The 14,489-nt window shown below is 40.1% G+C and overlaps 1 protein-coding gene across 1 annotated transcript in view; it reads right to left on the bottom strand.

Annotated features, from left to right (window-relative positions):
- Positions 1-460: 460 nt before the first annotated feature.
- Armc1 (armadillo repeat containing 1) overlaps positions 461-14,489 on the bottom strand; it is a 29,082-nt gene continuing 15,053 nt past the window's right edge. Inside the window, exons 3-7 of the mRNA XM_048419923.3 lie at positions 14,325-14,416; positions 8,241-8,430; positions 3,487-3,603; positions 3,326-3,400; positions 461-2,667 (exon numbers count right to left, since the gene is read on the bottom strand). Coding sequence (XP_048275880.1) covers positions 2,476-2,667; positions 3,326-3,400; positions 3,487-3,603; positions 8,241-8,430; positions 14,325-14,416 — 666 coding nt within the window. The 3' untranslated portion in view covers positions 461-2,475. The remainder of the gene's footprint in view (positions 2,668-3,325; positions 3,401-3,486; positions 3,604-8,240; positions 8,431-14,324; positions 14,417-14,489) is intronic.

Below are 14,489 nucleotides of genomic sequence, written 5' to 3' on the forward strand. Positions count from 1 at the left end.
GTATGACAGAGAGCAAGTGCGCTGATTCTAGCTCTGGTTCCTCTAGCGCAGTGGTCCACACAGATGCACAGCACTGACCAGGAGATGCAGCTGTGGAATGAAGACCGTGCAAACTGCTGAAGAGCCTCCTTCAGGTACATTCCTACAACCCTGGCATTCAGGAGGTGAGCAAGTTCAAGGTTAATGTAGGCCAAATACAAGGTTCAGGTCAGCTGTCTCAATAATCTGAGTACAAATATCCCAGGGCTGGACAAATAGCGCAGTGGTTAAGAACATGTATTGTTCTTATAAAGGACTGAGCTCAACTCCCAATACCTGTATCAGACAGCTCACAACTATCTATAACTCCAGTTCCAGGGACCAGACACTCTTCTGACCTCCTCAGGCATGTGCACATTGAGAGACAGACATATACAATTAAATAAATAAATATATAATATTTTAAAAATACAATATCCACTCAATTTTCATTGCTATTTTATTATTTTACAATATATTTCAAAAATTGCCATTATAGTTGCCTTGACTCTTCTGAGAGTCCTGGAATAAAGAAACACCTAGACACACACAAACGTCAGTTCGAAATATCAACTGTTCTGAACCATCACTACCAAACTGCTATAACTTTTAAATAAATGCGTGATAATGCAAAATAAAATGAAAAATGTGTTAAAATAGAAAGTAAACTCTGCTTTAATGGCTATAGAAAGGAGGTGGTTTTGTTGTTTTGTTTTCAACACATCCAATTCCGGCAGAAGTAGTAGTATGTGTTAGCCTCGTGCCCTGAAAATTTCTGTTTTCTGCTTGTGCGTATCACTTGAATCAGAGACGAGACATATAGAAAAATGCTCTAAATACCTTCAACACCCTCATTCCAGAAAGCCACGGTGTTAATAAACTCAAAAGCTCTCATGGGTCATAGTATTTTATGATTATTTTTCCCTGGTAACACTGGCTGATTTCAACAAGAATGCAAGGAAGCCCTCCTGAGTCCAATCTCACTTCACATTCTTCAAGGAGCAAAACAGCAGCTCTACATGGTGATGGCGATACATTTCAGTTTCTTCCTGTTAGTTTTTAATGTTGACATGAAAACAGATTTAGCTCGATTTCTACAAAGAAAACATTAGTTGTCAAATATTGCAGGATCTTAAGAACACATCACATACATGTAATTCAGTCTACAAAAAAACCAAAAACATGTCTGTATTTATGTATCTTACCTTCGTTGAAGTCTTTTTTTTTTCTGGCTAAACAGGAAAAATAAGACTAAGTGACCAGTGCTGGCTTTCTTTCTCTATAAGCAACAATTTGGATCTTGTTTCATTCAGTTTGGTGCACTATTTTCTTAAAAATCACAAAAAGGCAATAAAAAGAAACATCTCTGGGATAGGCGTGTGCTAGGTGTTTATATCTGAAGTCATTTGAGGCATCCAACTTTGTTTTCAAGTTTATCAGCTCTTTAAACTATTAATTATTACTTTCTTGCCAGGTTGTGGTGGCGCGTGCCTTTAATCTCAGCAAGGCCAGCCTAGTCTACAGAGTGAGTTTCAAGACAGGGCTATACAGAGAAACCCTGTCTTGAAAAACCAGATTTAAAAAACAAACAAAACAAAACAAAACAGAACTATTTTCTCTAGCAAGACACAGTGGCATCACAGGGTAAGGCTGCCCACAAGATCACAGTGGACTGAATTCTCAAGAGCCACCATAACCTAAGTGAGCAGGAATCAACAGAGCATGCATGGTCACATTCAAATTCTCCCAAAAGCACTTTGCTGCTGTTCATGCCCCCATTGTCTTAACCGGCTCATGGTAGCCTTGTTAAAATTATATCAAGTAAGATTGTACAGTTTTCTGTAGAGTTTTTTTTAAGGTACTGCTATATTCAAATTAATATAATTCCATTTTCAAAATGTTATTAATAATGTCCTTTCTATAAACATGGTTGGCAAAATAAAAAAGGCACAGAAGGGGGCTAACTAGGTATGTTTTCAACTTTCAGAGAAGGGTACCAAAGCATATGTCATGTATCATTCATGAAGAAAAGCTGCTAAAATATTCGGTAATTCATGCACAACTTGAGCTATGCGAAACTTCTCTTCAGAAAGCTCCTGAGGCTAGAGGAGAGAAGGAGTTCTTCTAGTCACATGCTCCATGTAAAACAGACTATAAAGCTGCACATACATTTGGTTTTAACAGTGGACCCATGTTTTTTCAAAAAATAGTGAGGCAATTAAGCAAAGGAAAACAATACCAAAATACCTTCATAAACCATTCCACCTGCAGCCTCTGTCCTGTTTACCATTCGGTGGGGGAAATGTCCAATACAATGTAAAATGCAGCATACGTAGTCATGTAATCTAGAGACTTCCCATGATAATCTATTGCGAATTGCACTTGACAGTTCACCACAATGGAAAGCTGGCCCCCTGGTGGTTTGCAGAGTCCTTGAGCCCCAAACTGAAGTTGAAGTCACCAGTAAAATGATCTGGATAAAAAGTTTGCAGCTGTGCTCAACCAGCTGGCTCCACCGTCGGGGTGTGAGCCGACCCGGGACACTGCCTTGTCCTGTTCCTTTGTGGGACTCTCGTCCTCTGGCAGGTAGTCAGGCAGCTCTGTGTTCTCTTCCACTTCCACAGGGGCATCTTGGAATGGGACCAGCATCTGACACAGAGAAGCATGAAGAGCCATTACTAACCCAACATGACACCATCCATGCCCTAAGTCACATCCTCATCTTAAGTGTCATCTTCATCCTGAGACTCTCAAAGGCTTTGTGTCTTCTAGTATTTTCTTCTTGCAAGACAGTCTAAGAACTGAGCACTGCGTAAGCACACAGGGGACAGCAGCTGCAATCTATCGAGATTCTAGGGCTGAAGTAGTAACCTGTGTCTAGACAGGACCACTCTGAACTCCCAGAGTGCCACAAAGCCGCTCCTCTGTGGAAGCCAAAGGAGCTCACAGCTTACAGTCGATCCCTCCTCCACAAAACAGATCTAGAGTGCACCATATTTACTTGTCCAAAGAATATGCTTTTATTGTCTTGGATTCACAAAACTAGCTCAAGTTAGAAACTACTGAAGATCAATGTAAGGAACTGTCCTGTCCTTAACATACACAATCCACATCACATCTCCACCAAGTTCAGAGATTCCATTAGCACATTCTGAACTTCACAAAAGATCTCTCTCTACTACTAAGACAGAAATCAAGATATTCTTATATTTCATAGCCATTCCTCTAGGAATGTTATAATCCACTACCCATGAAAAGTAATCAAGAGTCCTGGTCTGGTAGGAGTAAAATAAAATGCAAGCTTTACCTCTTCCCCACTTTCACTTTTCACAACTTGTTGGGCTTTCATGACCTTGGTTGATGCTATTGCTGACGCCAAAGCCTGGGATGAAAGGATAAAGGAACAATTCTGAATGAGGACTTGCTTGGTTGGAACTTCACGCACATTCAGTTGTTGAAAGTACTGACCTCTGCCTTCAAATCTGAACGGATTCGCACCACACATCTCTGAACAGCCATTTGAAAAGTAAAGCTAATAACACCTTTAATTTTTAACAAAGCCTCTTCACACAGATTTCTTCGAGACTGAAAAAGTAGAAAGCAAACTGTTATTAAAACAGGTAGAGAAAATAAATCAACTTGAGCCATACTGAACCATTCACTGGTGCCAATTCTGTCACTGTAAAGACCACAGAACCAATTACACAAACCTACATGGCAAAGCCTACTACACACAGGCTGGAAGGCATGGCCCACTACACTAAGCTTCCACAACAGCTTATTCCACACTAGACATAGCAGGGACTGGTACTTGCTTGTCTACCTAAACATATCTAATCTTGCGGTGCCACAGTGACATGTGTGATCCACAGCTGACAGAGGCATGAAACATTGCTACATTTATTTGGCAAGGACTAGGATTAGATAGAAAAGGAAGCAAAGTTACAACACGACAGTAATTCCTAGCATATTTCAAACTTCAATATTAATATGTAGTGTTAATAACTGTCACCCAATGCATAACGAAGTACTCAAGAACATAAAAGTAGAGGTTCCTTGAGCTTAAGGTGCACAAACTGCAGGTCACCAGCCATTTTGTTCCGTTCTACTGAGACAGCCACATTCCTTTACTTACAGATCCTCTGGCTTCAGTTTCATGCTAAGGCAGAGTTGGCAATTATGACAGAGACCATATGGTGGACTAAAACATAAGCTAGAATTAAAAGTATTCAGTGTTTGAATCACTGTCCCTTATAAATATATTATGTCCTCCTTATTCATGGCATGCGATACCAAGCATTATCAATATTCTCTTTTGGTTTTCATTTTCCTCTGTTGGTACCCATAAAGCCTCTGCTACTTTAAAGCAGGGTACTAATTATCCCACTTCTAACTTCTTCTCCTATTTGTTTCCTCTTATCCCCATAGTCCAGTACCTGTAATTAAGAATCTGCTTTCTGCTTTGACCCCCCAGGAGACATTCTTCAGCTATATTTTGATTTTTTCGCCTTACTGTATACTGGCTTATATTTTTTTTGTAAGTAGTTACTTTGAGTGTGTGGTGTATATGGGAGGAGTGGGTGTATAAGCATGTATGTATTTGTATATGTGCACCTAGGCATGCATGGAGTATACAAGGGACATAATAGGTATCCAGCTTTATCACTCTCTTATTTCTTTGTAACAGGACCTTTCATTTAACCTGGAGATAAGGTGTCAACCAGCAGGTTCCAGCAATCCTCTGTCTCTAGCCCCACAGAGCTGGGGTTCAGGCATCTGTGCAACCATGCCTGGCTTTGAACATGGGGTCTGGAGATTTCAATGCAGGTCCTCAGGACTGCACACCGAGGATTCTTACCTACTAAGCTATCAGGTCCTCAGGACTGCACACCGAGGATTGTTACCCACTGAGATATCAGGTCCTCAGGACTGCACACCGAGGATTGTTACCTACTGAACTAGCTCCCTAGCCCCTTTTTGAATTCTTGTGTTAAAAAAGTAACTTATTCATAGTCAACAAAATTAACAAGACATACTAGAGATACTTTATGTATATTAAGGTATTCCATTTCATCCATTTTCATACAGGAGAAATTTTCTAGAAATTTTTTGGACTTTCGTAGCTGTTAACTTATTTGATTCTGTCACAGGTTAAGAAAGATGTAAAAGTGCCCTCTCCTAACACACACAGAGACAGACAGACAGACACAGACACACACACACCCCTACTGAACCTTAAAAAAAAAAATAGAAAAACCTTAGCTTTAAGGCCTTAAATAAACCACCAGAAAAGGTGGTGGCGATCCTTAGAGAGTCTGCCTGGCATAGGTGAAGAGGTGAGTGGAGATTACCAGTTTAAGTGTCCACCCCTTAGAGGGGGAGGAAGGGAGGGGAGGGGAGTGGAGAAAACACATAATGCAATTAAAAACAATAAAAAAAAAGAGTAAAAGAAAAAAGTGTCTACCCCGAATATATAATATATAATTTCTCCTGAAATTATCTCAAACTCAAGTCCCATGTATTAAATTAAGATTAAACAATTAAAATACAGACAAAATATTATTTTTCTTAAAAAAAACAAAACAGTGATGCTTAGATACTGGAAACATAACATCTCTGGAGCTCCCCATCGCGTAGGTTTTCAAGGTCCAACACAGCATGCTGGAACTGATATTGACCTTGGCTGTTAACCTGACTGGACTGAGAAGTGCCCACAGATTAGGATCACCACAACCTTTTCTAGTGCTTTATGGAGCCCATTCTCTTTGGAGGATACTTTGCTTGGCCTAGATACAGGGGAAAGACCTTGGTCCTGCCTCACAGTGATATGGCAGACTTTGCTGATTCCCCATGGGCAGGCTTACCCTCTCTGAGGAATGGATGGGGGGGTGGAAGGAGAGGGAGGAGCAGGAGGAGGGAAGACAGTGGGAACTGGGATTGATATGCAAAATGAGAAAAGACTGTTTTAAAATTTAAAAAGAGTCTAAAAAGTTGGTTCTTAGTCCCAGCACAGCAGCACGGCGCTACGATCACCACACACTGCACTCCTAAGGCAGCAGAGGCCTGAGTTCAAGGTCGACCTAGGCTATAAAGTGAGACCAGATCTCAAAACAAAGGAACAAAATCCAAACCCACAGAACCAGTGAACATCACAGGGGGAAGAGTGCCTGTCACCAAGCCTGACACCTCAGCCTACTTCTGAGGACCACATGGTGGAAGAAGAGAACCGCCTTCTGCAACTCATCCTCTGACCTCAACATGTGTGCCCCAACCAAGAAAAAATTAAAACGAAATAAAAAGGGAAGAAAAAAAGAACACCTGGTTCTTTGAAAAGATCGATGAAGTTAACAAACATTTACCTTTCAAGAAAATTTACCTTTCAAGAAAAAGCCAACTGCTAAACTCAGGAATTAAGAGGGAACTATTACCGTCAACCTTACATAAATAAACTCAGGAATTAAGAGGGAAATATTACCGCCAACCTTACATAAATAAAAAGTTAGTAAAAGCTAAGGCTAAGTGTCCTCTACCTGGTCTTGGGATGAAAGTGTTTCAGATCTGGGGGTTTTTCCTAGATTTTACAATTTTATGTAAACTACACTTGTCAAACACCTCAAATTCAAAAATTATGAATTTTTAGCACTGGAGAGACGGCTAAGCAGTTTAGAGCAACTATTGCTCTTGCACAGGGCCCAGGCTCATTACTACTTGTAGATAGTTCACAATCATTCATAAACTCCAGTTCCAGGGGATCCAGTGCCAGTCTCTAGTACACATATACACGTGCAGGCAAAACAGTTATACACATGAAATAAAATCTAAAAATCTAAAGTGAAATTTTAAAATTAAAAAATGTTCAAATTCCAAACCTTTCTGAGTATCATACTGAAATTTAAAAAAAAAAGTTTTGGATCTTAAAGCATTTCAAAATGTGTATTTTGGGATCAAGGACATAGCCTATACAAGTACAATGAATAACTGCATGATACATATGACTTCATCAAAATGTACACAATACTACAAAGACATAGACAGCCAAAACTGAATAAAAAAAAGAAAAAGATGAGTAGACAAGTGAAGAGATTCAATTAATGGTCAAAAAGCTGTCCACAAAGCAAAGCCCAGGGTCAATGGCTTCACTGATAATTTCAACAAAATGTATAAAAAGGGGGTTGGACAGATGGCTCAGTGGTTCAGAGTGCATTTACTCTAGCAGAGGACTCACCTTCAATATAAGCACCCATGTAATTCAGAAAATTCAGCAATAAAAGACCACTTAAAACTAGTCAAAGAACAAAGAGGAAATGAGCATTTCCCTCAAATATAAATCTGAAATAACTTAAAATACATACACAATAACCCCCGATCCAACCACTAAAAAAATGACTAATACATCTCTAGAATGTTGCTCAACATCATTAGTTATCTGGAAAGTGTAACAAGAACCATCTAAGGAGCACTTTCAGTCCAGTAGGACAGCTGGAAAATGGCAAGTGCTGATGAGGATGTGGAGAAACTAGGCCCTCGTACAATACTGTTTGAAATATACAATCATGTAGTCACAGTACACAATCTGACAGTTCATTAAAAATTAAACGTATAATTACCAAATGACTGAGCATGGCCACAAGGTAAATACCCAAGAGGATGTTAACATGTGCTTAAAAACAACAATAATAAATGTCTGAACATGCTCCTAGCAGGATTGTAAGAGCCAAAGGTAGAAACAATTCACTGTCTATCAGTTGATAGATGAATAAATAAGCGAAATACCACACATCCACTAGACGGATATATACAATGTGGGTGCGCAGATACATGCTACAACACCAATGAGCCCTCAGAAGTTATGCTAACCAGAGATCCTTTCAATGCCTACAGGACCTAGTGGTGTCTGTCTATCTCATGTCTGACATTAGAAGTTATATATACCTCATATCTACATAAATCATGCACAGCTTTAATTAGACCCGTCTGGTTCCTACATGTCTGTCGGGAGGTGTTTCACTGCATATCCTTTAGGCCATCTATTAAGAACATGTACATTTGAAACTGCTATGTATGCTGATTAACCCGTATCTTTAGCATAAGATGTCCCTTTTATCAAGAGGATAAAATTTTAATACTGCAACTTTTCCTTTGAGAATGTTAGCAAGTGACTGTAAAGAAAATTGTGATACAACTTCTCCTGCCATCTTATGAAGCACATCTGTAAATCTTACCGTATCATCGAGACCATCTATCTGCAAAACTACTGTTTTGGCACGTTTGTTTGTAGTTCCCAGGAAAAACTGAGCTTTCCTTCGACGTGAATTCACTTCATTAAAACTATCACCGTCAGCCATACTGGAGGACTGAAGGATGTCATAGATTTCAGAGGCCAGAAGTTTTGTTTCTCCTGGCGTTGTAGTCCTTGAAAAGAAATGCATAGTCACTTTTGCTGATTCTGTAATTTTACTTCCCAACTTCGGTGAGTTTTGTTTACTTCATACTGATATCTTATTCAATAAAAAAGCACCACTAGTGAGTCTCAGAACTGGGAGTGGAGTTCAGATGGCAGAGCTCTTGCCTAGCAGGCTTGGAGCCCTATATTCAATTTCCAGCAGCACACAAACCAGGTGCAGTGACTCTGCTGTAACAACAGCACTCAAGAGGTAGGGGCAAGAGGATCAGAAGCTCAAGGTCTTCCTTGACCACACAATCTTGAGATCAGTCTAATACAAGACTCCACTTTAAGGATGAAAAGGAAAGAATAAGGAAAGCATCAAGTCGGTATGATCTTCATGGAACTTCTCACACAGTCCAGGCTAACTTTCTCTGCCGCACTGTGATAGTGGGAATGAAAATGGCCCCAACTGGCTCACAGGGAGCGGCACAATTAGGTGTGGCCTTGTCCGCCACTGGAAGTGGCTTTGAGGTTTCAAGGGCTCAAGCAAGTCCCAGTGTCACTCTCCCTTCCTGCTGGGTGTCTTTAATCCCAGCACTTGAGAGGCAGAGGCAGGTGAATCAGTGAGTTCAAGACCAGCCTGGTCTATAGAGTGACTTCCAGGACAGGCTCCAAAGCTACACAGAGAACCTCTGATTCAAAAACAAAAAACAAAAAACAAAAAAAAAAAAAAAGAAGATGTAGAATTCTTAGCCATGATGATAATGGACTAACCCTCTGAACTGTAAGCAGCCCCAGATTTTCTTTAAGAGCTGCTGTGGTCATGATGTCTCTTCACAGCAACAGAAACCCTAACTGAGACAGTCATAATGAGCTACCCTGCCTGGCTAGGCTGTAACAATCTCCTAATTTCATTTAAAACATGATTCACTGAGATTCAGAATTCATCCTAGCATGGTACAAAAGTACATTCAATTAAAATAATTAAATGGGAAACCAAGTAAATAGATCAGGTTACCAAATTTCTCTGCTGCCACAATTGCTGCTCAAACCATCTCTTTTCTATCGATTCAGGTAGCCTATTTTTAAAGATGAACTGTAGAGGCAGAGAGCTGCAATGCAGATATTTTTTGATGTCTGAAAAAAAATCTAATGAGATAGAAACTGCTGGCAAGCATATTAACAATGCAGTTTAAAGAAATATTAACAGAGCCAGGAAGACAGCTCAATAGGGAAAGCATGTGCCATGCAAGAGTGAGAAATGGAGTTTGGATCCCCAGCCCCCATGGAAATGCCAGGTAGCATGAGAGTCTGCCTGTAATTCTAACATAAGCAGGTAGCAATGAACTAGGCTAACTAGATCAGCTACATTAACACAGCATACGAATACAGATGCTCCTAATGCTTATTTTGGTGAACAGAAGTGACTTTCCTCAAGCTTAAAAGGGGAGTTAGGACAAAAGAAAAAAAAACACATAAGAAACTTGAAAGGGAACCTTCAAATATTGAGACCTACAGAAGCCAAATAAACTGCAATGTCTTATTGATCATTGTATCTCCACTACTAAAAAGGTTGAGGGACCAAATTAGAATGAGTATGTAATAAATGTTTTATTATTAGTGGAGCAATTACCATACTATTCTAAAAATGTATACTTTATTTAAAGAAAAAAAAAGAGTCACTTTCAGAAACCATGTAGGCACACCACTTGGATTGACCTCAAACAAAGGCCATGAAGGACATGACAGACAGAGGCATGCACACAGTCTTACAACCCAATGAGGTGGTTTAGCAGTTAAAGGCTTAAAGGTGCTTACTCAAGCTGTCCTTTAACCTCTACAGCCAGGCACACACCCATGCAAATAAATTTAAAAAGTAAAATTCACTAAATAACGGACTGTTCTGCTATACTCATAGCCGCAAGCACAGCAGTTTTAGAACCACGACAGACCAAAGGGCAGGGGATGTTCTTTCCAAGCAGCCCCAGAAATATGTCATCTCTGTTCAGGGCAGGACTCATCTAAAAGGCATTCAGTCACGCTGTCTATCTGCTCCTTTCTTATCCAAAGGAGCCTGGGGACTTTCTCTGCCCAGTCCTGTCCCAGCCTTTTTTATGCCTAAGACATTAATCCACATCTCTAACTTTATCTTAGATCACCTTCCCTAAAGACCTGCCAAGCTACAGTCTTCAATTTCTCTCAGTAACTTCATAGTGGTCTCTATACCTTGCCCGTGTATGTTTTCCACATACACACACCTTACCACATCCTTAAGCTAAAAAGGTTAAGAAATTACTTTATAGGTTAAGTGCATGCTACTTGAACATACTCTAAATTGTTAAAGTTCAAATGGAAAATGTATTTTTTCAACGTTTTGGGTTTTTTAAATAGTTTATTATTTTATGTGTATGTACAGTTTGTCTGTATGCATGCCTATGCACTACATGCATGCAGTGCCCACAGAGGCCAAAACAGGGGCTCAGATCCCCAAAAAACTGGCATTCTGGATAGTTGTGAGTGACTGTGTGGGTGGTCCATGGGAAGAGCAGCCAGTGCTCTGAACCTCGAGCCATCTCTTGCTGTTTTAAGCAGCAGTCTCCAGAGTCCAAGCTGACTCTAGCTCCTAGTAGTCCTTCTACCTCAGACTTTTGGGTGCTGGAATCTTGGCTCTCAACACTCCTTTCATAAACCCCAACAAGCAAGCCTTCACATGTTACAGAATGGCGCCCACGTGGATAACTGAATCCACAGAAAGCCTGGGAACGCTTGGGAAAGAGTAGAGTAATGCATTTCAGTTTTCAGCCGTGGCAGGAAAAAAGCTACGCTGTTTTAAAATGCCAGCTTTCTGGGCCTTACTGCCAGGGAAAACTCTTGACTTTCAAGCAGGCAGTCCAGACTATGGATACAATATTGCAGCTTGCTTCCTGGCAAGGACCTTGAAATGCCACAGGAGCTTTTGAGTCTTGTCTTCTCCATATTCCTTAGCAAATTAAAAACCCACATGGTCAGAAAGATATATACAGTAAAGAGAGATTCAAAGAAAAAAAAAACACCTCTAAATGGTTTAAATTCCTTAAAATAAAAAAGAAAGAAAGAGAGTAGTTGGGTGTGGTGGTACACACCTTTAATCCTAAGGCTTGGGAGGCAGAGGCAGACAGACCTCTGTAAATTCAAGGTGTGGTGGCAGACACCTTGAATCCCAGCACTGTGGAGGCAGAGACAGATGGATCTCTGGGAGTTCAAGGAAAGCCTGGTCTACAGAGGGAGTTCCAGGACAAAGATATGCAGAGAACCTATCTCAAAAAGCCTAAAGTTAAAAGTAAAAATTAAAGAAATAGAGGTTAAAATAAAGCTGCATAAAGATGGAAAATATACAGAGAATCTTGATACTGTTTGCTATTATGCTCTCTTTAAATTGTTTAAATGCTGAGGAGGAAGCAACAGGTACTAAAGATATTTGCTTATAAATGCTGAAGAATTAATCCAAGATAGGTATTTTGAAAATAACTTGGCTTCAAAATTGAAGTCAAAAGGTATGTTACTTTGGAGAAGAGATTTTGCTTTTGTTTCCACAGAAAATGAGAGGCTCTGGATTTATTCAGAGTTAAGAAAAATCATCTTTGACCAAGGGAGACCACCTGAGCAATCGCCAGTAGGAACAGATGGCCCAGATGTCTGAGTTCTTCACCCAGAACAGGTTCAAGACTGCTGCCTGAGATGATCAAGACTCACAAGATACTTCAGTCAGGACTTGATCATAACTCTAAATTTTCTTTAGGTCCCCATAATATTATCAGCGCCCCCAACCAGCTGGAAGTAGTCTGGAATACTATGCCCACATTCCCAAAAATGGACTATGAATATTTTCCTTTGTTTTTCTTTTTTTAAAAAAGAGGGAGAAGTGGTGCGGGAGAATTGTCTGTATTCTGTCAATCATGTTTTAAATAAACGCTGATTGGCCAGGCAGGAGGTGTAGGTGGAAAACCAGACAGGAAGTAGAAATGATGCAAGGAGAGCAGGAGAATTCGGGGGGGGGGGGGGGAGGAAGCTGATTCCTCCCATTCCTACTCAGACCACTGAAGCAGCAGGATGTGAGCTACCCCACTGAAAAAGGTGCTGAGCCACATGGCTAACATAGATCAGAAAAATGGGTTAATCAAGATGTGAGAGTTAGCCAGTAAGAAGCCTGACCTAATGGGGCAATCAGCATTATAACTTACAGAGATTTCAGTGTGATTTTTCTCTAGGACTAAACAGCTGGGGGAACAGGGCAGGACATAAACCCCAATAAGCAAGCCTTCACATGTTACAACCTCAGACTTTTGGGTGCTGTAATCTTGGCTCTCAACACTCCTTTTGTTTGCTTTTATGAGACAGGGTTTCTCTGTATAGTCCTGGATATCCTGGAACTCACTCGATAGACCAGGTGTGCCTCAAACTCATAGATTCACCTACTTCTCTACCTCTGGAGCGTTGGATTTAAAGGTGTGCGCCACCACCTCCAGGGTTTAACACTACTTTTAAATATAATTTTCCACATCTTCTTTGTACCACTTACTTTCAACTTCAATAACTATGCCTGTTTAAGGAATACACATGCCACTGATTTGTTGACATATGTAAAAATCTAAGTTCCCATAAACTTTCAGATTCCCAACAACCTCACCAAAAGAAACTCTGAATTTCCGAGACCATGATGAAGGGTTCTTTGAGTATCAAAACTGATGGAAGTCAAAGGAGCAGTGCTCTACGGCATCACGACAGATGATGTCACAGGAGCAGTGCTCCATGACATCACAACAGATGACATCACAGGGCCAGTGTTCCATGACATCACAACAGATGACATCACAGGGCCAGTGCCCCATGACATCACAACAGATGACGTCACAGGGCCAGTGCTCCATGACATCACTACAGATTATTTACTATGATTAGCTGTCTCATTGCTCTGTTACCAAATCAATTCACTTTATAAAGCTTCATTCAGTGTACAACTTTTCCTTTAAAAAAAATTATAATCAATCACACACACATACAAGGCTGGAATGTGGCTCAGCTGATAAAGTGCTTGACTGCATGGAATGAAGCTCTGAGTTTTACCCCCCTGCACCACAAAATCTAGGTATGGGGCACATACCTGCAATACCAGCATTCTGGAAGCAAAGGCAGCAAGTGACCAAAGAGTAAGTTTGAGGTCAGCCTGAGCTCTGTGAAGAGTATCTCAAAAATAAAATAAATACACATAAACAGTATTTTTATTTTTAGGTAATGGTCTATGAGTAAGTGATGCCTGAATTTTAAATCTTTATAGTATAAAGCAGCAATTAATGGATTAGAAAACATAGTGAGAAGGAAATGTTTGACAGATACTAAGAGCCATGAATATTCAGTTGTCTTAAAATTTGAACAAAAACCTCTGCTGTCCTATTTCTGCCCTATCAGTTGCAAATATCTTAGGATTATCACTGTAATACAGGACAGAGAAGCAAATTATTAAATACTTATTAATGTCCCAAAATGAAAGGATGGATGTCAACATTTTAAATAAAATATAAACATATTTATAAGGACTTTTAATAACCATGTTTATCGGTAAAAACAAAATGAACAGCCAGGCATAGTGGTGCACACTTTTAAACCTAGCAAGAAGGCAGAGGCAGGCAGATCTCTGAATTCAAGGCCAGCCTGGTGTAAAAAGCAAGTTCCAACACAGCCAGAGCTACACAGAAAACAAATATTCACTAGCAAAATATTTTTGGGCAAAAAACTTATAGAAGTCTATCTTTTGTTCGTTAAAATTTCTAAATAATATTTGAAATTGAAAAAGAAAGTAAAATTTCAATAAATGTGAGTCATCCATCGGCATACACAGACCCATTTTTCTTCTGCTTCAGAGAAGACTGCCTGCCGTACTTACTTTTGTATGACGTTCTGTAAGCTTAACATCATCCCCAACTCTCCCTTCATCTTTTCTCTGTTCGCACGGCACTCAGCCAAGTACCGGAGCGCCTGCAGCAGAAACAACAGTCAATTCACACATCCAGACTGCTCGAAACTATGGCCACTTATAAACTTTCACTGG

Source organism: Myodes glareolus, chromosome 16 (genome assembly GCF_982192425.1).
Source record: "Myodes glareolus chromosome 16, mMyoGla1.1, whole genome shotgun sequence".
NCBI lineage: Eukaryota > Metazoa > Chordata > Mammalia > Rodentia > Cricetidae > Myodes > Myodes glareolus.